This window comes from Nelusetta ayraudi, unplaced genomic scaffold (assembly GCF_046127955.1).
Source record: "Nelusetta ayraudi isolate G7.1 ecotype Tasmania unplaced genomic scaffold, CSIRO-AGI_Nayr_v1 ptg000084l, whole genome shotgun sequence".
NCBI classification, from domain to species: domain Eukaryota; kingdom Metazoa; phylum Chordata; class Actinopteri; order Tetraodontiformes; family Monacanthidae; genus Nelusetta; species Nelusetta ayraudi.
Window position 1 is genome coordinate 1,524,296 of NW_027466134.1, and position 25,519 is coordinate 1,549,814.

Consider the following 25,519-nt stretch of genomic DNA (forward strand, 5'->3'; position numbering starts at 1 on the left):
CACCCTTTATCCAAGAAGAAGGGTGTGACAGACTGACGGACTATACGGGCTATTTCAGTGATGATACATCAGCAAATTCAATTGGTCTCAAAACATATATACACATTCATACTTATGCCACCATTTTTTTTTTTTTTTAAATCACTTTAAATCGTTTTGCTTCCAAGTTATGTGACTGAACAGGCATCTTCGGTTTTATAACAGAAACTTTCTTTTTTGTATCCGCTCAACTTTTGTTATTGTTTTTTTTTTTTTTTATTTCCCCCTTGTTTTCTTCGGCGCCTCTCACCAACAGGCAACTCTCCCATCTGGGATATTGAAATGACTGAAGTGAGCTCAACTGTAGAGTCAACACACTCAAAAGTGAAGCGGAAAGAAAATCCCTGTCATACATCACAGAGACAGGGGAGATGCGATGAATCGCTCAAGAGTGGATAATGACACAGACTCTTCGGAAAGTTTCTCCTGGAGGGCATTTACGGCGCTTCGCTTCATGGTTCACATGAGGAGCTGGGAGAAATTGTTGTTGTTTTTTTCTTTCTTTCCAAAGAACAAAGAAGACAGAAGAAATCCTGTAGCATTTCAAATCTGTCAGCGTTGTTCTGTAGTTTCTTAAGGGGGTTAAAGGCAGTTCAAATTCAACAAGCAGTATCCCAAGGGTGTGCCGGGAGTTGGGAAATTACCATTTGGGAATTGGTGTTTTGGTGATCGTATATTTCTGTTGTCACTTGCTTATCATCCACCCATTGCAAACAGTTAATCCTTCAGCCAGTACTGAATGTTATTCTGTCTTGTTGCCGATTGGTTAATTAGCGCCTGCAATAACAGCTGTAGAGAGGACAAAGTATGCAATCGATGTGGTGAAATTGTTGGAACGACTTCGTGACTTCTCATGTTGGGATTGGAATTATGTTGTGGTGAAGAATCTCCATCACTATCAAAACAAGTTCTGTCAACCAACTCCTAACATCAGAGTGCCGGAACTATTTGAAACCACATTCCACAGCCAGTGGCAATTTCCACATCTCCCCAATTCTGGACCTGATCCCATCCTCCAGGATGACAACTCTGGCACTCACACAGCCATGGAAACCACAGGCGACCTCCAGAATGCGGCAGTGGAGCGAATGGAGAGGCTTCCATTGGCTCAGACCTCAACCAGCTGAACATGGATATGACTTGATGTTCTTCACATGCCAGAGTGACCAAAGCAACCATATTGGTTGTTTGTTGCTTCCAGTGCTGAATCAGCCACTCTCAACCAGACAACATTAAAACCATGGAGTAAGTACCAACTGGCTTAGCATATTTTGCAATGGGATGGAAATCTGGCACCATTTTTCTTGGGACATTAGCCAAACTGCATTTTAAGTTTCATTTTACAAATAAAAAAAACATAGAATGGAAAACACATAATTACCTTATAGCATGTAATTTGTTTTCAGTTCCCCCTCAATATAAGTGAAAAAACACAGGCTTTTGCAATTCCTGTCCACAGTTGACTCACATCCCTTTTATGACCCTTTCTGCAAATAACATCACATTTGTTTAATCCTGAAATATGTTCTCAGTTTCCCATCAATAGAAAAAAAATACACCTGCTTCACTTCGCGTTTCAGCTATTTCTGTCCACTGTGGTCTGAGCTTGGGTGTTTTCAAGTCCACCACTGGGAGCAGACACGTTTTGGTGGTGGACTTCAATGCCTTGTCTGACCACTATGACTTGTGTTTTCCCTATAAGATTGCTCTCTCCTTCACATTTATTGATTTAACTGCACAAGAATGCTGCCACTCACAGCTTTTCCTTTTATTGTTAACCCCACTGCTGGTACCAAGAAATAGTATTCACACATTCCTCCATCAAACACCAGGAAACCTTCAGTATCTCCATTGCCGATGCCCTCTATCAATGGTTATGATGTGAGTGTGCAATGGCCAGGATGTGAGGCTGAACCTCATGTGCTTAATTTTGGGTGGACTTGGAATCATAAAGGGGGAATTTGAAGGTTTGTCGGTGAACACACCTTATCAAGAGCCATGAAAGGAATCAAAGGACCAGACGGCAAGAGCTTTACTTCACAAGTGAGAAGAAAACCATAATTTTGCAGAGGTATAAACAAGAGAAAGCAAAACCCAACACAGCTGCAGCCACCAGAAGGAGACAGCAGGCCTGGCAACCAATGGCCGATTTTGTCAGTGTGTAAGTTATTCTGGTTACGGACAGATTCAGCACTAACTTCACAGGATAATCCTTTGAAAGGAATGTCTAAACCATGTGTGTACCATGGATGGTCTCTTCCTCTTAATATCGACCACTCACTAACAGAGTCATGTCTATGACTAAACTGAAAATCTGATCCATACTTAAAAAGCACCTGTAAAATATCGTATTTCCAAAAGAATAAAAATAGGGGTATGAAATAATGGGTCATTTCATTTTCCTGAAACTAAATTCGATTTTAATTTGCTCTTCAAACTGTTGATTGGTCAGTGTATGCTACTATGCAGGACAGAGCCGGTTCAGCCTTCACAGTGTTCCCATGGTGACAAGTAATTAAAACCCTGGGTTTGGGATGTGATTTTTTTTTTCTTCTGTTTAACATGCTTATTTCCATTCAAATGAAAACATTGTGAATGAACCTTCTCTGATGCTGCAGAAGGGACCGAAAAGATAGAGCACGCTCGACAGAATACCAGGCTGTCAGATGGTTAACATCTGCAGCAAAGGTGTGAAGAATTGAATTTTCTTTATTATCTCCTGCAGAATATGTTTAACTGAACCTCTGCAAACATGATGAAACAACACTGCAGTGCTGTGGAGGGGCTGCGGTTGCCTTCACATTGCTGTCCAATGTGACCTGACTTGGAGAAGCAGCTTCCCAGTACTGTGTGTGCAAAGTGGGTGTGAGTGTAAGGGCTAAGTAAAAATCTTCTTAAGCAATCATCGCCCACTCAGACTTTTCACATTAACTCGTCTATGAAAGGTCACTCAGGCCTTTTTCATGTGTAGAATTGTACTTCACAACCCCCCCCCCCCCAAAAAAAACCCTATCACAATCAAAACTGATTGCTCAAGAGTGAAATATAAATGCAGAGATATGGCTTTCACGAAGCTGCTGTTTAAATTTACTCGAACATTTGGAATCAAAAATAATGAGTTTGTAGAACAACTGCATTGCTACGATTTTAATTGCAACACATTGCTCATCCATCTTTTTTTGACAAGCACCAACAGCCAGCGTTTCTGCTCTTCAAGACGAAGAATGTATGTATGTATTTAAAATGTGACAAAACGGTGAAGCGCCTGCTGCAAGCTGCCCTAAAACACCATATAAAAACCAAAAAGAAGGACAGAAGAGAATAAGGGTAGTTTTTCATCCCAAATGTTGGGATGGCTTTTCTTAGTGGATAACATGTTTTTGCTTCATTCATAACCAACTGTGACAAGAGTTTAGCTGAAGTCCAGGTTTGCATCGTGGTCTCCCTAGTTTATAGGGAAGCATTGAGTTGCAGAGCTCTGGCTAAATGGAGGAGACTGAACTGACGAAAGTAACTGAGAAAAAAAATCTGATCGTCTACTTAATTGTGATTTGGCTCTTCACCAGATGGATGCATGAAATAAATCCAAAGGATTGAGGAAACGCTCCATCTGGCATGCATGGTCATTGACAGCGTTTCGATGGTAAAATGTAAGTGTCAGCTGCTGATACAGTTTTAGTGGACAAAGTGGTCAAACTGTAAATCATTACAATCCAAGGTGGAGCGTATAAGGCCAAAAAATATTGCATCAATAAATCTAGTGAGCAGAACTATGATGAAAATTTACAAGAATATGGGAAACCTTCATAAGCACGACTTTAATAAATAGCAAAAAAAAAGAAAAGAAAAAAAGCGTGTAAAAATTATATATATGATTGCACAATAACTTATCCATTTTAGTTTGCATGAACTCAGATTGCCTCATTCACTGGAAGTGATTATGAACATTTGTCAGACTGACATAAATCCTGATTAATTTATGATTAATATATATTACATATGATGTAACATTTACACTTCTCATTAATTTAATGGCACAATTTACCGTGTAGAGATTAGAGTCTGCAAGCTGGCTGCCGAGCGCTGCATTCAGGGAGGGGAAAAAAGAAAAACCCCTCTCGTGCCGCGGGCCATCCTCCACTTAATCATTAGTGAAACCATTTAATTTGAACCTGTTTGCTGGTTTTCCCCTCGCAGACTTGTAACAGCTTCCAGTCATCGTCGCAATGGAGACCACATCAAGACCACGACGCGGCGCAAACCGTTCATTTCCTCCCCCACCTCCCATCCGAAGCATCTGGCTCTCACTTTCCTCAGCCTCGGCCACGCCCCTCGCGCTCGGCGTCTCTCTCACCGCCGCCGCGAGGAATGTGGCCGCATTCCACAGTCCCGTCTCGACAAGCCGGAGCCGACCTGAGCGCGTGCCAGGCACCTCGAGTAAAGGTACCACGCTGCAGGCCGAGGGGCGAGCTGGCTGCGAGGCAGCGCAGCCGGGCAGCGAAGCCTGAAGCCTGGACTGAAGAGTGAGGGTTGGCCGAGCCCCCCCCCCCCGTGTGAAATTGCTTGAAATTTATGACTGCGGAAGACGTAATTAAAACTCCCAGTGAGGCCAATATGTCTTGACAGATTTAGTTGAACGGAGCCAAACATTCTAGTTTTTGACAACAGCGCGGTTACATCCAAGATAGGAGGCAGCCAACACCCCCCACTACCACCACCAATACCACACCACCACTTAACAAGAGCTGTTTTATCTCCCTTTGACATACTTCACTTCTCTTGGTTGCTCTTCTTCTCCTGTGATATGCCGCCATACCACTGGCTGACACACCAGACACGGGCACAAGCATCAGTTTGGCTTCTGGGTCCAGGCTGATGGTTAATAAAGTGCTTTTCCTCATCTGTGTGTGTGTTTATTTACTTTTATTCTACGCGACTCATCAAGTCGATGGTCTGGTTTTGGGCCAGTTGAAATCAGCCCACAGTGGTTCTGCAATTAGGCTGATTTGTGAGGAGCATGAGTGGGCGCTGCACTTAACTGACCTGATGAGCACTCTATAGATAAAGTACGGAGATGAAGTGCACTATTTAATTAATCAAGTTTTTTTTTGCTTTTTTTTGTTTAAATCTACTTATAATCACTCGAAGTGTCTGCTGTTCCTTTCCCCTGCCACAATTAGTAGAAGAGTCCTTTTAACTTTCAGCTAGGTTCTTGTACCCGCTTTCAAGTTTACATCCCAGACTCCATTGAAGCAACTTCACACTCTTAATTATCTAAAAACTAGCTCTCTAGGAAACTGTAATCAGGTCTCTATAGCTTCCTGCATAAACAAGGATTGTCATTAAAAGAAACAGTTTTTAAAAACAATAAAAAAAAAAAAAATTTAAAATACAGTGATTCACAAATTCACCAGCCACAGCTGCCCAACACTAAGAGCAAGGATAATTACTAAAATGATCTTTTTGTGCTTCTGTAAGGGGCACCGCACCAGCATGTAGGAGCTTTTCACCTGAAATTATATGTTTAATGCTAAAATATAGTTATTATTGTGAACCCACAAATTTGTAATTGGAACTAACTGTACGAAAAATGAAAAAAAAATTGAAAATGTGTCATTTCTGAACAGACAAAGACAAAAATTGTCAAGAGAACAGCTGTACTTAATCTTTTTACAAGATGTAAAAAGATTACAAGTGTAATCTTTTAATCTTTTCATCCTGAAAAACAGAAGTGAACTCCACCTTTTACATGAAGGGCAGAACTTAGTATCACATGGCAATAACAGCTGGTTGCTAGGGTTGATACCAACCTTGGAGGAGTCTCAGGCGGGTCACAGTGACCTCTGTGACATCACAAAGGGCAGACAATTGTGTTTTTGTTTTTGTTTTATTTTGTTTTGAGCAGACTGTCTCTATGAGGTGAAACCGGTAAAATAAGCAACGTGGGAACTTCTCATTTGGAGTTCTTGTTTGCCACTCAGGGAAACAACTCTTCCCAAGCATACATTTATATATTTGAAGCCTTTTCGCGTCTTTGTGTTTAATGACGGGCCGTTGCCACAATGCCATGTAGTTTGCCATAGTGTGTCTGGGTCACTGTAATAACCCCGTTTGTCAGCGTTACATCATTGTTGACTGGGTGATTATACTGGTTAGCAGGCTTGGATATGCCCCAGGAATACGTCGACTGGTCTCATGTAAAGCCAGTGCTAAAGCGCAAAATTAAAGGGCAAATCAAACAGAAAACAGCGCCAGCCATCAGCAAGATCATCGGTTCTGCACCTGCATTTAACTGTGGGGGTATCATATCTCTCTGTCATTACATGTAATCATATGCATGTACTTAAGCCCCCCCCAAAACAAGTAGTCCTGTAAGTATAAATCCACTGAAAAGCTCTGAAAATGTGCATACCATTACTTACAAGGGGTGTGGAAGCTAAAGATCCAGGCAAATGATCTCGCTTCGGTGCCAAAGGAGTGTTTTATATTTTCACAAAGTATTAGGTAGAACCCCCAGACTGTGGCCACCAAAATCAAAAGGAGGGAAATCTACTCACTTTTAGAATATGAGTAATATCCGCTCAGGCAAGTGCCCCACGACTGGGTTAAAGATATCTTTGATATTGCAGACATGGCACCATATGCCATGTCTGCATAAAGAGAACATGGAGACACACCCTGACTGATATTTATGAGATCAAGTGTAATGACGGTCACAATAGTTCTCTTTCACTCTTTTGGCTCCGTGCATCAATCAGATGATCCTGCTGTTCACACAAACCCCTCCCCTTCGGTGGCTTTTGATTGGGCGGATCAGGGTCAACAGACCCGCGATGAGGAAGATCAGGTCAGTGAACATCGACGCATGCACAACTGTTGCTAAAATTATACAAAAGGTTTTTAATCCCTCTGCACACACTGGCAGGTAGCGATGAGTGTTACACCCACAGCCATAATACCCTGAGGCTTTTTTTGAGGTCACGCTGCATGGAATTTACACAGAAATAATCATTAGACAACCTCAAACACGTCCAATAAAACCCTTCTGTGTGGATACCATTAAGGTATTAACAAACACATTCTGATCATTGGGACATGTGTAATCTTGCTCAGACATGACATTAACAGATATTGCATTAAGAAGAAATTTGCATTAGCAAATCGATGGAAACTGCAGCAATTTGCAGCCGTGCGCGCAACTGGATTGCGACGCCTTTAGGGTTAAAAATATCGCACATCCATCTTGAAAAGCTCACGTCTACAGTATGGACAAACGCAGGAAGCAAATGCTTCCACAAAAACCACGAAGAAGACCAAGAAGAAGAATGAAAACAACAACTCATAACTCACACAAGAAAGCACTTTTGAAAATACAACTTTTTTTGTGGAGAAAAGATGTTTTCGTTTTTATTCCTGTGGGCTTTGGCAAAAGTTTAGAGGAACACAGCACAAAAACACCACATTTAGTTTTGCCCCCACACAACTAGGAAGCCTCATCCTGTTGCGAACTGCCTCCGCTCAAAACAAAATTTCAAATTCAGCATAATACGGGAAGGTTTGTCCACTAAGGTTTGCCTTTAGAGGGCTTTTCTTTCAAACTACGATTTGTCTAAAACTTGCTTTGGTTGCACTTTCCCCACTGACAATGGACAATGGCAACTAATGATGTCTTCCTACCATGAGAAATCGAAGATGAAGTTTTATTTCGCAGGAAAACCTGAAGCCACGTGTCCAATTCTGGAGGCCGATGAGTAAGGATGTAAATCCTGTTCCAGTCAGCCACAGCTGACGCTCCATCACACTCCCGACCTACACCAACGACGCAGACTAATCTTTCGCAGCGATTGAGCAGCGAGGCGCCGCAGCTGAATCAGCAGGCTGTAAAGCACCGCCAATGACTAGTTGCCAGATGTTAGACCGCCGCTCAACTCGCTGTACTTGCTGAAAAGGGAAAATTGGAGTTTAACAAACAACACTGCTGTTTGGATGAAGGAGCACTGTTATCTTCCTCCGACGGGGAGTCGATTCGCTCTGGAACGACCTGTAGCTCCTGTCATTACTCACTTAAAACATCTCATTCCAGTTTGTTCAGCGTGAGTCACTCTTAACATTCGTCGTCATTTCCACCAGAACGCGAGACGCTGAGTAGGCACTCCCACCGTGCTGCGCGGACCAGGGGATGATGACTATAGAACACGACTGACCACACAATGGAGTCAATGAAAAAAACGAACCATCGAGTTTGTGTGAACACACACGCGCAGATCTCCAGAAGGATCAAAGTCCATTGGAATTGTCTCACACATGAAGGCACTCAGTGTGGTTTTAGCTGCTAAAGAACTAAAACATTTGATGCAAACTTATTCTTTTTTTCTTCATTAAAACTGAAAATAATGCCTGCTTTTAGTTAATTTCTATTCTCATTTCATCCTTTGTCTATTTACTTCAAAATGTCGAAATAGAATGATAGTATGACAATGATTAGCATTGTCACTGTGGCATCATTCCATATCCTCCTTGTTAGTAAAGACTGTTCTCATGAGGCCTTGAAAATATGTTAATGATTCCCAGTCTGGAGTGAAATGTCAGGCACGCTGTGGCAGAACGACGGCCAATCGGGAAGCACACAACCCAAAGAAAGAGGCGTTGAACCAAGACGCGTTGTTGGCGGGCACAATCTGTTGTTGTGCGTTGTTCATTGTTGTTTTTGGAGACCCCCGCATTGCACTGACGAGAACAAACATCCATCGTCATTGTGTTTGGTAGCTAATCAGGAAGGCAAGCTGGCAGAAGAAGAAGAAGAAGAAGAAGAAGAAGAAGAAGAAGAAGAAGAAGAAGAAGAAGAAGAAGTAGTAGTCAGAGCAGCAACACTGGCCACTTTATCACACTAGACGAGGCCTAACAAGGCCTTTTTTCACTGTTTTCTTATTCAGTCTTAAATAACTAATGTCTCCTCACAGCGTGTCCATCCATCCATCCATCCATCCATCCATCCATCCATCCATTGATTTCCTATCACTGTTTCTCCTGCACTGTCTTAGGGAGAGGCCGGGCTTGCAAACTTGGACGGAGAGAGACAAACAAGCAGGCACGCACGCACACACACGCACACACACACACGCACACACACACACACACACACACACACAACTGCAGACATTTTTGAGTTGCTCAAATCTTTGGGCTGTGAGAGCGGAGCACCGGCACAGAGACAGAGGAAAACATACAAACTTCAGCACAGAGAAAGAGACAGAATCCGGAATCAAACCTACGACTTCCTTTCTTTTCTTCAAGGCACCGCTGGGTTTTTTTTTTTTTTAAGGATAAATCCGAGTCAAAGAAAATGATCTTTCACCCACAGGCAATTGGTGCCACACATCCCTCCCTGTTTTTTTCTCCCGCTTCCGCAGTTGAGATGAAAGGGGGAAGTGGCAACAACCTGTTTTCACGGTGACCGATCTGACCTCTGACCCTGGAACCTCTCAGCGACGGGGACCTACGCAAGCAGACAGCACCAAATAGCCGACACATTTGAAATGAAGTGAAGGAATCGGTGCCGGGGGGGGGGGGGGGGGGGGGCAGGGCTGCGCTAGCGGGAAGTGCCACCCTGTCGCACGCGAGTCAGCGGAGACGCCACATCAAAGCGTCTCACAGCCGGGGCGGTTTCGAATTTACTCCCCTCAGTCAGACGTTTATTCCCTGCTTCCCTTTCTTAATGAGCGCCTCGCAATAACCCCGTCGCTTACCGCCGAGAATTACTGCCGCCTAAATGAGGAACTGACGCTCGCGCACGTGCGCGCTTCCATTCAACGCTCGCTTCGCCTTCTTTTAAATTGGGCACCTGCATGTGATTTAACCTGCCACATGGCCTCACTCCCCAACGTTCACTTTTTACCTTCTTTTTACGGTTCCCCCCCCGGAAAAGTGGAAGTAGAGGGCAGGCGAAAACGGGAGGGGAAAGGACGGATGAGACATGAGGTGAAGCGGGCGTGGACGGCGAGGTGGGAGGAGAGAGATCAAGTGAAGGCAGGAGGAGAGCTCAAAGGAGGAGGATTTAGAAAATTTAGTGTTTTGTTTTTTGTTTTTTACAAGGCAACATCGGACTTCTCGGGCCTCCAGAAAGCTCCTTATTCCAGGTTAGAGGGAGAAACTGGGAAAATCCTTCATGATCTCAGAAGGGGAAAGTGAGTGATGGCCGCCACCCAGCGGCGCCACGGGAAGCGCTAAAGACGGCCTAGATCGCCGAGATCGAGAGTCAAACCACTGGCGGACAACTGGGGCGGCTCACATCGGTGTCGTCATACCAAAAGGATCGCCTGAATGCAACCTGAGCAAACGGCGGCTGGAGATTGAAACTGCTTGATTTGCTGGAATACAAACAAATCGACGCAAAGCTCATCTTTCGTAATGCTTTCTGCTTTCCATTTTCTTCTTGAGGTATCTCAAAAGCTTCCTTCTTCCTGGATAATACGTCAATTCATCGGGACGTCATTTTTTGACATTGATTTTGTTCGTTTGCACTTTAGGGCCTCAACAAAACTGTGGAGGCTCTAAATGTTAAATGAGCTGCATTCAAGCGCTAATTCTCACATTTCATTTCAGTTTCATTTTCACCTGATCACAGCACCGGCAGAGACGGCGGGGTTGTGTTCCTGCAATCTGTCCCCACAGGGACGGGAAGTTAAGCACCGAAGCATATGGTTCTCAATGCAATAAAAAATATTCCTGTCGGTCGCAAAACATCCCCGACCGCGTCGGCGTCGCACGGTTGGAAATCAAGCCGGCCTCACATCCTCTGGCACCGTGTTATTTACTCTTTTTACACGACGCAGAACTTGTGTTTAATAGCGAGAGACACTGTATTTATCATCCGCGGTTTCTTGGTACTTTCAAGCCGGGAGCTCACCGTTGAAGCGCCGAGCGAGCGGGAAGATTGGAAAACGGCAGACGGGAAGGAAGAGAAGGCAGTCATTGTGGTTAACCTTTCCTCTTTTCAGACTATTTCCGCACCAAAAATACCCCCCCCCCAGCCCCCCCCTCCACACACTGCCCCCTCTGGCCTCGTACCTTTTGCTCCTGGAGCCGTGCGCGCTCATGTGCACGTTCGCGCGTGCTCAAATGGCACCGGCGCTGCTGCGTAATGCCTTAATTCTATGTCATTTTCAGTGAGCAGTTAAAGAGGCTCTTACGCTAACGACCACTTTGACTCCCTTTCACTGAGTCCGCTAAAAAAATAAATAAAAAAAAAAGTAAGTAAATAAATAAATAAATAAATAAATAAATAAATACATGAGGGCCAACGTCACGTGCCTGACTGTGCACATTTGCGCATATGTGGATAATTCTCACGGGGGCAAAGGTCCGGGCTATCTTTGACCGCCGCGGCCAGGATTAGCCCTGGTTACGGTTAACTATAAACAGAAAGTTGCGCCGCCAGAGCGACAAATTGAAAGTGGCTGTAAGCGTTGAAGGTGGAGGCAGGGTCCAAACCAAGTGGGGGAGGGGTGAGCAAGGAGGGAGAATCGGCGGCGCCGCCGCCTTGCCGTCGACTCTTTTGCTGCTTTGGCTGCCAAGCGGGTGTGGTAAGAGCAGCTAGCACGTAGATTAGCGGGCTGGGGGATTAGCACGAGATTAGACAAGGCAGGGAGGGGAGGCGGGGGGGCAGTAATCCAGCAGCATAGTGCTCGGCTGACGACGGGTGTAAGGTGCGAATGGTGAGAACGTGACTGAGCATGTGCGTGTGTGTGTGTGTGTGTGTGTGTGTGTGTGTGTGCAGGGTTGGGGTGGGGTGAAAAGGAGCACATGAGCGGCAGATTCCCCCATCAATGCTCTTTCTCAGCGGGGAGCTTCAAATCCCCGCGGACGGAGGAACATTAGGTCAGGGCCCGGGGTCGGCCGTTTCCAGGTCACAGCCTCGCCGTCGGAACCTCGGCAGGAACTGAATGAACGGCAGCGAGGGGCGCCGAGAAAGAGCGGGCTGTGTTTTTTTTTGTTTTTTTTGTATCAGCTCGATTTGCTTTCAGCACTGCTGAAGTTCTAGGTTAAATATCCAGTTTGTAAATTTGGCTTGATTTATGTTTTTTATATGGGTAAAAGCTTAACGTACTGCTAATTAATACATTGCATTACTAAAAGTGTATAATCGCAGTACAATAACTAATTTCGTTTTCCTACCCTTAGAATGGTTCTCATATATATAAGGATATACAGAGAGCAATAAGGGTCTTGCTCCCAGTTAGCTGGCAGACGCGCTTTCCTTAAATACCAGGCTTCCCTAAAAATTTCACACACCGGACCTTTAAATCGAGGCTGTATGTCACTCCTGCTTATGGAGCGAGATGTGCCGATATGTGCTGTCAGTACCAGGCGTTAAAAATAAGTTGGGTCGAGAAAAGAACAACCATTGGCGCCTGATCTTGTACAATCCTCCAGTAAATTATTATGTGTTACGGCGTGGGAGTCAAACTCCCATCCTGATTGCTGAGACTATGAATGAATCACTGCCAGAGTGGCTTCTTACTTTAATTGCAGTCGCGGTCACGTCCGTCTCTTTAAGAGAAGCGAGAGGAGCCAAACAGCTGAGGATGAGGTCACCTTTTCACGGCGCCGAGAGTCCACTCAGAATCAGCTCCCAGAACAAGACCTCTGACTTCAGCGTCCACCTTTGACTCAGGACACTTTCAACATCCTGTGACGTAGCTACACTTTACGAAAGCTCATTAACTTGAAAATCAACTTGCGGAAAAGAAAACGCATTGCAGGCATTTCCATGTTTTGACTTCTCAAAGTGAATTTCCGATAGTTTGCTTCAAAAAAGCCTGGTGTGGACAATCCAAGCCACCTGACAGTGGGTTTCGTCATTAGAGTGACTGCACATGTATCTAAAAAAAAAAAAAAACACATTGAAAGAGAAGGTGGATGAGGTATAAAGGTTTTGGTGCGCAGGCCACTGTAGTTCACTGGCAAGCTCAGGAGGGGGAGAGAGAGTGAAAGAAGCTGGAATCTGAAATTTAACCACTTAATGTCGCTGTTTCTTCTTCAAAATCTCCAAATATTACACACTTGACCTCTAAATAATGAACATTACTTGTACATAGGCTACTTTATACGACTGTTATTAACAAGAGAATAAAGACTGACTGACTGGTTGTCATAGTCCAGGGAGTATCAGTGCGAAGGGCCGTAGCGATAGCCATGTTTTAGCTGTGACGCGAGCGGGAAGCTACTCCAGGCTGTCAGCGTGGACGCTGCAGCAGGCAGCCAGAGCTGGACACACTCTTGTCACGAGGAGCAGAGCGCAGAGTGACACCAGAGGCTTTTCTGTACTCCCAACAGGCTTTGGCGAGGGTTTAGACAAACACTGCCGCGCACTGCAGCTCACAACCAGTCAGTGATTTGATTTCTGATTGAGTTCTCCCTCGTAGCAAGAGGGAGGTCTGCTGCTGTAATTAGCAGTAGTGAAGAACCATTTTATATGGAATATGTGCAGCTTGACCAATCAATTTCCAGCGTTCTTTTTGGAGGGGCTCTTCCCTGAACGCAACTCTCTCGAAGGGTTCGTTGCCAGAGTAGCAGATGAAGTAAAACCCAACACGTGTGAAGCAGTCCACCAGATGTGACAGGCAAGGACGGGAAGGGCGGGCCAGCTCGAATGACTAAATAAAATTGCGGCATTGTTGTAAAATTTGCAGATCGTCTAACATGTAAAAGTTTTATTAGTGCATAAACGATGTTGCGGATGCTCTTTACGAGGGGCTTTTTTTTCCCCTTAAACAATCTCAAGCTCAAGAGGAGGGCTTTCATCTGTGACAGCGGGAGAAAAGATTCAAAATGAACAGCCTTGAAAGATGCAAATCAGACATTTAAATATCACAAGCAGCACATCCGCAGCATCTCGGAAGTCTCTTCACAGAATCCTATTGTTACGTCTCCTGCGGCGTGTTTGGGCAAGGGCCCCCAAAAGTGGTGAGAAACATTTCAAGGAAAACTCATCCGGATACCCTGGTGCATCGTCAGGACGTGTCGCATGCTGAGGCCCGGAAATGTTATGAGCCAAGGAGCAGTTTTATTTTTTTTAATGCATTTCGCCACCTATATCAAATGAACTCAACAGCAACTCCCGAAGGCAAACTATCTCATAAAGTAGGAAAGCCATAAAAAATAACAATAAAAAATAATGAGAAATAGCCTCCAAGCTCACACTTAGTCCTTTTTTTTTTCTTAGGATGACAGAGGCTAGCTGCGGGGAAAACTCGGGGAAACACCAGCACAGCAAGGCTTCGCCCGCCACCGATCCTCATAAGCTGCAACGCATGGAGACACAAACTGTAATGGATTTTTATATATCCATGCAGCATTTGGTCTCAAGCTCCCTCGCCAAACCCCTCAGCGGAGGCATCTGTGTGTTTGTGCACGCATGCATGTGTGCGTGCGTGCTCCTTTCCGTGACCTACAGCTAGCTAGCTAGGGTGCAGCGGCAACCCGGCCTTCCGATGATATGACCTTTTAAACGCGCAACATTAAAATCAATCATCTTTAAAGCCCAATAATTACTGCAAATTATTGAAGATGGCGACAAAACCTGCCGCTGAGATCCAGTTAATGAGATCCGCCTTTGGGAAACTCCTGCCATGGGTGATCCTATTAGCGCTTTTGCGATGCTTGTGTGTGCAGATCTGACCTCACAGTCGGGACACTAAGACGCAAAAACGACCTCAGCCGTGCCCGTGCACCGCCAATACTTTCTTGCAAAGAGACCGTTTGAAGCTATAAATCGGGGGATAAAAAAAAGAAAAAAACCCTGCTGGGGTTTGAAGAAAATACTTAGAAACTGCATGATTAGCTGTAATTTACATAACGTCTCTCCTGGTGGCTGTACAGGACATTGAACAAACGCGGGAGCTGCTAATTCACTGAGTAGAAGCACATAAAACTGAATCTTTTAGATGCCAAACAGCTCTACACAATAGGGCGACCATGGCACGTGGCGTGTAGCAACATAACGACTGCTAAGCAACATTTACATGCTAACGGTTTGCAACACCCCAGCTATATCTGCAAAGGAGGGGGAAATGGAGGAGAGAGATCAACAAGTACTGCTTGGTAAAGTAACTCTTTACTCACTCAACCACACAACCAAACATATTAGCAGCACAAGTTCGCACCGGCACATTGACAGGACAAGCGAATGAGTTACCCGTTCACGACATCGGCGCCGATCAACCAAGATTGTTTCCGTCAGTTGCCGAATCCACAAAGAGCACTTCAAATGAGTGCTCAAACTTGAATGCGTGTCGAGGAAACTGACAGAAATGATTTTATTTTCATTCACCTGAATTTCAGTTCACTGGCGACTGATGGTTTGGATCCAGGATATTGCCACACTGGCATCGTTTGGTTTACAATTGAAGGTAACCAGATCAGCAGATGGAATGTTTCACAAATCCTTGGGATTAATTTTACATCTGCCTTTGGGAAACAGCCCACAGACAAGCCTGAAGAAAAAGTGGCTCCGGTGCTGGAGCCCGTCCCAGGTGCCTTGTATTGTAAAAGCAGAGTTACACCCTGTTCATCGCTGGGACACAGACAGAGACAAACAAGCATTCTGGACTCAGGTTTACACCTTTTAAACCACATTTTGGAGTCAACAATTAGCCCAATGTGCATGTTTGAAGTGTGGGAGGAAGCCGGAATACCTGGAGAAAGCAAACTCCACCCTCTTGCTGTGAGGCAACACTACCGACCACTGCAAAACCATGTCAATGCCAGTCAAAGAAAGAAGAAAACCTTTTGGTTTCCTTCTTTCTTTCTAAGCAGGATACCATAAATCTCTCCATCTGAAAACAACTCAGACAGAAGCTTTCAAGACGGATGTGCGAGAACTTCGAACAACCAAGCTGCCTCACACACTCACCACCCTTAAAGAAAACAGGTTCCATTCAGGTTTCATTTTCATTTTTTTTTAACAAAGTGTCTCAGACTAAAGACTCTTATTACAGAGCCATTAACGTTTGTAAGAACGAGATCATCCAAATCAGCCATTCAGAGGCCCTGAAACGCCTGACTGTGCACTTTTTTTTTTATGGTCTGTCTGAGAGGAAAAGGAAGCCGCATGTTCTTCTTCCTTGAAATGACAAACTGCGAGCCATGAGAGTTAATATGCAGAGCTGCCAGCGCTAAGCTGACACATCCCGTCCAACTCCCGTCTCCGTTCGCCGCCGCTGCCGGCGCACAATGCAAAAGCTCCTGCCTCGCCTCGAGTGCGAATGACAGCAAAGCAAGGCGCCGCTACTCCTGGTCTGCTTGGTCCTCTGACACTTTAAATATACAGAGATTAAGATGTAAGGAGAAATGTACAAAAAAAAAAAAAAAAAAAACACACACACATTACAGTGTATTACACAACCCTAATCCACAATTTCGTAGTGGAAAATATGAGTTTACGGGGGAAAAAAATAAAAGTATCGGCATGATTTGTTTTCCAAAGGTTAATCTCTGTCACTCATTGATTGATCTTTATTTGCCTTGTTTAAATTGTTACAGGTTGATCAATTTCCTTTTCCCGCATTCTGCGCAGGGACAAATCTGGTCGTAAACCGCGCATGGAGTCGCCACTGCCGTGCTGTAAAACCTGCTGTGCAGCAGATTACCACGTAAATGCCTCTCACACCAATAAATCTAAATCTCCTCAGCCACGACACAAACACGCACGCATGCACGCATGCACACGCACGCACGCACACACATACAGTATATAGGCGAGCCCCGTGGAGCATATGTATGAGGGAGCGTTGACTCATAAAGCAATCAAGCAACCGGCATCGAGCAAACACCTCATCTTTTCATTTGGAAAACAGACAGACGCTCGGATTTCCCAGTCAACCGGCCCGAGGTGGGGTGGGGTGGGGTAAAAATAGGGCCTGGTAAGAGAAGGAAGAGGAGGTGAGCAGCAGAGAGAGGTGTGAAACAGGGAGGGGAGGGACAGCGAGGAGGGCCTATCGAGAAACGATACTGGTTTGTACTGCATTGATCGGGGTGCGAGGATTGATGCCGAGGCATCGAGCGGCTCCTCGGGTCCTCGGTCTTTGCCCCTCTCATTGCTCCGCTCGCAAAGCGATGATCACAGGGATGCAGGGAGGGGGCGCTCACCCCTGCGTTCGTCAGCTTTGCTTGTTTATGTCGCAACGTCGTAAGTTGTAGCTGAGTTGTTTTCCACGCGTGCGGAGAGTTGATCTGTGCTTTTTTGGATCACAGGGCGGTTACGCACCCAGAGGAAAACAAATAAAGTTCTTTGAAATGATGAATCATTCCGTCGGTTTATAAAGAGCGCTGAGCCTCCCTGCACTGTATTCATCTGACTGTATCGCACCACTCATGGAGCATGCTCAACCATTCTTAGTCCTGTGAATGTGGAGTGGTTTAACTGTTCAAAAACTCTATTCAGTCTTTTCAATGAGCCGCAAGTCACGATTCTCTGTTTCTATTCACTCCTTCAGTGTCTCGTCCCAACGAAAGCTGGCAGCAAACTGCGACGACGAGACCAGACTGCACGTCACTGTGGTGTGACGACTATTCTCGCTGCATTTGAATCAAAACACATCAAGTCAATGGCCGCATTAACCCTGTGGGAAAAGCAACAGCTCCAATTTGTTTCAACGCAGCTCCCCTTTTCACCCGCAGCTGTGAACAAACAAATCACTCCGACGCCAAACGTGCTGCGGCTATTTCATTATATTCTCTTCTTCCACACGCACATTATTTCAGCAGGTCCTGTTAAATCTACAACAGAAATGAAGTTGAAGTTGGAGTGAACTCACACGTTGTGGATTTGTGTTACTGTCTGGTTTCCTTCACTGTCTTGACTGACTGTAAATGCGAGTCACAAGATTGGACGTCATCAACAACAAAGTGATCCCTCCCTGATGTTCCACACGACTGTGGAGCAGAAAACCAAAACAGCCTCCAATATTGTCAGCTGGTTGACCCCAATTAACTAAGTAACTTGATCATGAGTTGAATGAATGTCACTATGCAAGTCCACTTCCACCAGACTCTTCCTGGCCAAGACCTTCAGATTCATAGGATAGAATTTATTAAGCCAGCTGGGTCTAATCCAATTAAAAGACCATCAGTAGAAGAGGAATGCTGGTCGTGTTTCCATTCCTCCAGACTTTAAGTAAAACACAAAATGTATGTATTTTGTGATTTTGAATTACTGCCAATGACCAGTGTAACCAGACAAGGCCAGAGCAAGCTAAGAGGGGAAAGGGCTCTGCATTGCACTTAGGCCGACATCTCATGGTTGTTCTTTCTAGAACATAATCCTGTTTGGCTGCCTCACAAAAGCCTGTGTTCTCGTGTACGATTCCACTTTTGATGTTATACACGAAAAACCTTTTAGGACGAGGATTTGGAAAATCACACCAAGGTTGCTGGAGCATAAACGTCCCCAAATTCGATAAAAGCCCAGTGCTAACAGCACTTTGCCTTAAGTGTATCAAGGAGACGTGATCAGCTTGCCATTGTTCATCTTGACCACTATATACTATACACATAACAATTCCACCCAAAACTGTCACAATCTATTTTGCCACCCAAGCCGACGGATGTGATGTAACTGCTCCAGACAGAAAGCAGTTTGCCAAATTAGTCCAACAATTTTAACCAGAGAACAAACATAGAGCATTAATATGCATAGAGCTTTAATTCACGTCCATCCTGCTCCTTTTGTTTCCAATATGAAGATTCACGTCAGGGCTGCACTCATTCAGATCATTTGTCGCAACATCCACATCTGAGCCGGTGGAATGAAGCTGTGACAGTGAAAAACAGAGCCGGTGACCCTCTTCCTCTCCGCTCTGCCCGCACTTCCTCCACCCGGTCGCCTTTCTCACCTGCATCTCTGTCCGTCTCGGTCTCGTGTCACCGCCTCAGACGTCATGAAAGATTCACTCCGCCGCCTTTCACGGGTCTCGCCGACCAAGCGCTCCACCCCCCTCAGCACGGAGGACGGATCGAGACGGGGGAGAAGTTAGGAGTGGAGCGTGTCGAGCGGCTATCCGCCGTTCCACTTGGTGGCGCCAGCGCCCGAGTGAGCGCGTGATGAGTGGCAGATGACGGACAGTATCAATTCTGCGCTCGGCACACATGCGCGAACCCTGGCACACCAGCAGCGTACATGAAGGACCGACATCTCCACATGTGCAGCAGGTAAATTGGAAAATATCGACGTCTGCGTCAGCTCACACGCACACGCACAGCTGAGCGATGTGACCGTATACTCATGGGTGATGTGAACTAAAGAGTGGCTTTGGAAAGACAGAGGGATCACACGAGAGGTGGAACGGAATGAGATTGTGTTGACCTTGAAACACTGGAGAAAGTCCCCAATCTCAGTTTAATATGGTGAGGTCAAAATTACTGACACAATCAAGACACGTCGCCAGAGGCCGTAAGAACTAAGAATAAGGTGCGTATGCCGTCAATCCATTGGTTACCAAGCTGCCTTGTTAAGCCCTGCATTGATCACAATGGACATTTTGGTTTAAAGAAAAGATAATGAACGCTTTGAAGCGCTGTAATAGGAAGACCGTTAGGAAGACTCTATCTCAAAGCTAAAATTTCATGGAGGAGCTCCTATTGTTCTGTATGTTGTCATTTTTTTTTAAAAAGCTATTTAAATAAGGAAAAGCACTGAATAGGGTCCATGATAAAATTCACAGCACAAAGAAGATGAAGAGTTATCTCATTTGGACAAAGAACACCAACATATTAAATCACTTTGTTTTTGCTATTATCTGATACATAAAAGTTTTTCACTCAGATACAAATAAGAGACAAGACGAGCGACACAGTGCTGCAGTGTCACCGAGTGCATTGTCACCTAACAGCATAAAGGTTGTAGGTTCAATTCCCGGCCTGGGGCCTTTCTGCATGGAGTCTGCGTGTTCTTCCTGTGCCTGCGAAGCTTCTCTCTGGGTTCTCCAGCTTCCTCCCACACTCCAAAAACATGCATTTGATGTGAACTGGAAACTCTAAATTGTCAGCAGGTGTGTATGTGAGCGAGAATGGTTGTTTGTGTCCACGTGGCCCTGCGATGAACTGGCAACTTGTCCAGGGTGTCACCCCGCCTTCACCCTATGACAGCTGGGAGAGGCTCCAGCAGACCCTCACAACCCTGAGTGCAGGGTGGAGAAGTGGATGGATGGATGGATGGACAAATGAGGGACAGATTCATTTAACGGGTTATTCGTTTTGGTTTGTTTTTGTTTTGGTAGTTGCAAGATATAAATAAACAGACGACTACTCGAACCCGCAGTAGCCGTACTGAAATGGACTCAGTTCATTGACGAGGTAATGCCCTCTCCTGAGCATCAACAATCAATAATGCATCAGCGTACATCATACTTACATACTGAGTGTTTTTACTCTGTGTGTTTTGCTGTTTGTATTTGCTGTGTTGTGTCTTAGCACGAGTGCACCTGAGACATGAAACATCTTCCTTCTAACGGAGCAACATACTGTATGTGTTAATGTTCATTTTTCTCTCCATTACTTCTTTTTCTATCTGTGAGCGTTGCAACAGATTCAATTCATCATGGAAAAAAATGGATCTCTATCTTTTTCTCATTTCTGGGGAGTTCATTGACAAGTTAGGGGCATATTTAGTTACGTTAACTACATAACATTGGTGAAGGGAATTTTACATAACACCGCCACTTCAATGAAAGGCCCTTCATGGGGAAAGACGAATTTTCTATTATACTCGAGGTCTTTCCAACAGTCTGTTCCTTACCAAAATAAAAGCTTCACCGCTGAATTATCCTGCACGCTGCGTACCAAGACCCTCAAGATTGACTTTGTGTGGAAGTAAATGGATGGAAGCTCCCTGGCTGAGCTTCCACTTATCGACTGCTAACCTCCCACTGCAATGTATCTCAATCTACAAGCAATCTGACCTCAAACGCAGTGTATCGGGTTAAACTCTGACACCGCGTCCTCCCAGTGCCCCCCTCCCAACCCCCGCCTTTCAAACCCGCTAATGCACAATCTACACACACACTCACACACACAGTGAGAGGCGTCAAAACTCAATACCTGCCGACAGGGTGAACGTGAAAGCGCAGGATCTCGCTGTCGCCGGGTGTCATACGATCACATGGGTGTGTGCCGCTCCACAACAATGCACGTGTGAGTGAAACCTAAAGGCGTCGTTGCCTTTCCCTCCTCGAGGGGGTGTTGGCTTTCGCTGACTTTTCTCTCCCCCCCCCGACGCAGCCCCTCGCTCACCCCCGTGGCTGGTCTTTAACGACCGGGCCGAGTCAAAAGCAGCACATTTGAGAGCGGAGAAGCGCCGGCAGGCACGGAGACAGACGGGCAGACGGCGGGGAAAAGACGACTTGCATTCACGTCGCGTTAAGCCAAGAGGACAATAGGTGGGGAGAGGGGGGGGAAAGGTATTCAGAACTGTCAGAGGGGATTGAGAACAACATGAAAGACTGTTTACTTTGACCAAAAGGTATTAGCGGCACCAACGCAATCACATCCTGCCTCCCAAAAATTCGCCGGGAATTTTAATTTTATTTTTCTCGCTTTGCAGAGTTGTGTAATACGCGGTGGATTCCTGAGGTGTGGTGGGAAGCGGGGTGCAAACGGGTGTAAAAGCATTTCTCAGCATGTGGGTTTGGAAGAAACAGCCAGCGAGAGTCGGTTGGCGGCCGCTTCCAGGACTGTAATTTCCTGTCAGAGATGCTCCCGCACTAATTACAGCAACATTCTGCTCGACATCTTCCTCAGAACCTCGTTTAACCTCCTCCAGTGATATGTAGACGCCGCTCGCGCGAACGGTGTGAGGAATCCGAGAAAACAAGGGCGGCTTTTTTGATTTATGAATCCATTGAAATGGAACAATGGGGCTATCGCTTATTTTTTTTATAAGAAAGTTTTGCGGGGAAACAAATTCCACATTATGAAATATTACTCTGGTGCTGAAACAGTGCTGTGTGGGTTGGCTGGCTGTTCAGGGCCTGGACTTCACTCCACAACTTGGCTCGATCCTTCACCCTGCTGTCGCTCCCCGCACATAAAAGTCACTCTGGACCTGATCTGGACTGCAGCAACAGTTGGTTCGCGTCCCAAATCTGAGACTTTGTTCTCCCAGATGTGAGAGATGTGTACGAGCGCAGAAGGCCACAGAGCCGCCGCACTCTGCTCTGCCGCTCGAGAAAAAAAGGCGTCGCAGTCTGAGACGACATGTTGCCGGTGACAAGAGCACAAAGTTTTCACTCTGGCGGGTGCAACCTTCACACTGTTTTTGTCAGGATGCGAAGGCTGCACACACGGAGTCTGAAGGAAGAAAAGGGATATTTCCACCTTCGGAACAGAAAGGCCTCGGCAACATATCTCTGTTTGTTCATCTTCCCTAGTGGTTCTGACAAAAAAGCTTTTTTCTACCCAACTGGTTGGGTGCAAGTGCGTGTGTGTGTGTGTGTGTGTGTGTGTGTGCTGAGATGAGGAAGATCCCCTGCTTGTGCTGCAGGACCGCCGTCATTCCATCACCTCTCTGTCTGCTGTCATGTTTTATGTGTTGTGTGAGGAGGGAAAATCTTGCTCAGATAAACCAGAGCAGATCAAGGTCCGAGTGAGTGAAGCATTGTCCCCTTTTTTCCCCCCCCACCTGTCAATAAAAGATGAGGTTTTAATGGAAAGGGAGGGGTGAGGAGGAAGGTTGGGGGGAGGGGGGGGGGGGAGTGGCACACAGACAGAAACCTTGAGTGACTCACACGCTCTGTTTCTGTCGCCTCGCCTCTCTGCACTTTTCCCTTTTTTTTTTCTGTCAATCCCCTCGTCCTCCTCTTTTTCATCTCCTCTTGTCTGTCTGTCTGTCTGTCTGTCAGTCTGTCTGTCTGCCAGCCTTTTTTTCGGTCTCGCCGCCACCCAGACGAGCGGGCGCATTACGCTCACGGGCCGCCCGTTCTTAATAGCCTGGAAGATCCCACGCGTGCGTCTGTTTTCACTGGCGCGCCACAGAATGACCTTCAGATCGGGCACGGGATTAACGTCCTCGATCTCTTTTACCCCCCCAGCCGCCTTCCTCGTGCACCTATGGGGGAAGCAATGATGCCCAGAGGCGTTAAAAAGAGCAATCGCACAACTCAATTTCACTATTCTCACCTTAGCGGGGGTTTTTTTGTTTTCATTAATTTTTTTGTCTTTTACTTTTTTTTTTGCTTCTTTACTCAATTTTTTTTGCAACATTTTCCGAGGCTGGGCAGTTCAATCAGCGCTGGTTACGACTGGCGAGGAGGCGCAGATCACTCGGTCGGCCGCTCATTTGACTGCTCCACCATTTCCCAGGGCTGATTGATCAGCCGAGGAGCCGCGCAAATTCAGTGATTGATTACATCTATAATTGCTGGAACGGCTGGATGGCTCGCTGACTGACAGGAGAGGGAGCTGGGATTAAACAAAAGGAATCTTAGGGGAGGAGAGGAGGTGGGTGTAGGAGGGATAGAGGGAGGAGGGGGGTAATAAAGAAATAAGTCTGCTCCTGCTCCCGTCTTGTTTAACTCCACTTTGTTCCAGCAGACTGAGGCCGAGCCCGCTCACTCTTCAGCAGCCACTGCCCTCGGGGCCCCCACTGGTTCACTAGATGGTTTATGCAAATGACCATGTAGGTCAATTCAGCATCTCTCAAGGCCTCCATCACCCCCCTGACAACCTCCTCCCACACACACACACACACACACACACACACACACACACACACACCTGCAGTCCAGAGCAGACAATGAAAATACCCCTCCAGCACATCACTGCCATTCGACTCAAAGTTACAGCTGCTTGCAAAAGGAGGCAAATCTGGCTCTTCCTGTATGAGCCACATAGTGGGGAAGAATTCACACCTGCAGAGCAAAATTCAGCACACGATCTGAAACTGACTGAAATAGACCCTGGAATAAGACATAAGAGACAAGGACTCACACCCACCTGCACCTCTGCCCTGCAGCAGACAATGGAAACGGCCCAGAAAGGTGGTGGTGGTGGTAGGGATGGTGGGGGTGGGAGGGGGTGGGGGGTGCGGCAGGCTCTTCAGATGGGATGGGTGCATTGCTCAGTGACAGAATATTTTATTTATTTTCTTATTTTTTGGGGGGGGGGGTTGATGCTAAATGTTTGCACAGTAATAACAGCAATAGCTGTGAGGTGAAGTGAAGTGTGCAAACCTGGCCCAAGCGCACTAGCATCCAACTCATATTCAAACAAAATAAAGAGGAACATCACCATCATGGGCGAGTTGAGATGAATATTGCAACGTGAGTGATGGAAAAAATGCAACATTGCAAATGTGAGAAGAGGCAACAGCTGCGAACATGAGCTTTACTTCAATCCCAATATAAGTTTGTTCAATTCTGATCTGACATTACAAGAGGTCTATGTGCAGTAGGTATAGTATTCTTTCATTCCATTGATGTCTTCTCAACTCACCGGAGATCTCTGCCTGGGGCACCCCGCCTAGTGTGAACCCTTTGCTGGTGTAGAACTGCCGCAGGTCGGTGCAGCTCCTGTCCGCGGCGGCCGCCGGGCCCGCTGCAGCCCACAGGAGGCAGAGGAGCGCCGGCAGTCGCATCTTCTCCTCCTCCTCCTTCTCCTCCTCCTGATCTTCTTCTCCACGCAGGTAGATCGGAGGGAAATCCGGACGAGTCACACACAGGAGTTCTCCCCTCTTTTGCCTCGCTTCGGCTTATTTTCTTATCTGGAAGTTTCGGTCAGCAGAAGCGATCAAAGTGTAAGAAGTGAACCGCTTGAGGAAGAGGAGGAGCAGCGCGCGGCGGCGGTAGAGCCCCGGTGACGGACGTCCCCTGGGCGTTTGTTGCGGGGAAGGCGGCTGCGACGCGCGGCTGGAGGTGTCAGGTACAGCCGCTGCTGCTGCTGCTTCTGCTGCTGCCGCTGCTGCTGCTGCCGCTGTTGCTGCTGCTACTCCTCTCGCCTCCTCTCTGCACTTCCTCCGCTTCCTCCTCCTCCGCCTCCACCTCCTCCCCCTCCTCCTCCTCCTCGCAGAAGGCGCAGAGATGTCAGAGACAAAAGGGAGGGACGCGCTCGCTCGCAGGTGTTTCCTCAGACCGAGGGCGCAGATCCCGGCGCGCTCAGCTCACGCTTCCACGCTTCCAGGAGAAGCGGAAGAGTCGGGGAGCTTCTTCCTGCCAGTAGGTACTTGACAGACAGAGGAGGAGGCTTCCAGGCTTTGGCAGTGTGTAGTGTGCAGTTTGGAGCGTCTCTCTCTCTCTCTCGCTCTCTCTCGCTCTCTCTCCCTCCCTCTCACTCCCTCTCTCGCTCTCTCTTTGTGTGAACCGAACGTGAGCGAGCATGTGTCTCTCTGGGCGGCCCCTGGAAACAAGCTGAACAGCGCCCCCGCAAGGTTGCACTTGGAATCACACGTGGCGAATGATCGATTCTCAACGTAAAACTGGAGAATATTAAT

At 46.4% G+C, this 25,519-nt stretch overlaps 1 protein-coding gene across 1 annotated transcript in view; it reads right to left on the reverse strand.

Annotated features, from left to right (window-relative positions):
- gpc1a (glypican 1a) overlaps positions 1 to 25,317 on the reverse strand; it is a 38,371-nt gene extending 13,054 nt beyond the window's left edge. The window contains exon 1 of the mRNA XM_076045516.1: positions 24,526 to 25,317. Within this exon, the coding sequence (XP_075901631.1) occupies positions 24,526 to 24,667 (142 nt within the window). The 5' untranslated portion in view covers positions 24,668 to 25,317. The remainder of the gene's footprint in view (positions 1 to 24,525) is intronic.
- Between the last annotated feature and the right edge of the window lie 202 nt (positions 25,318 to 25,519).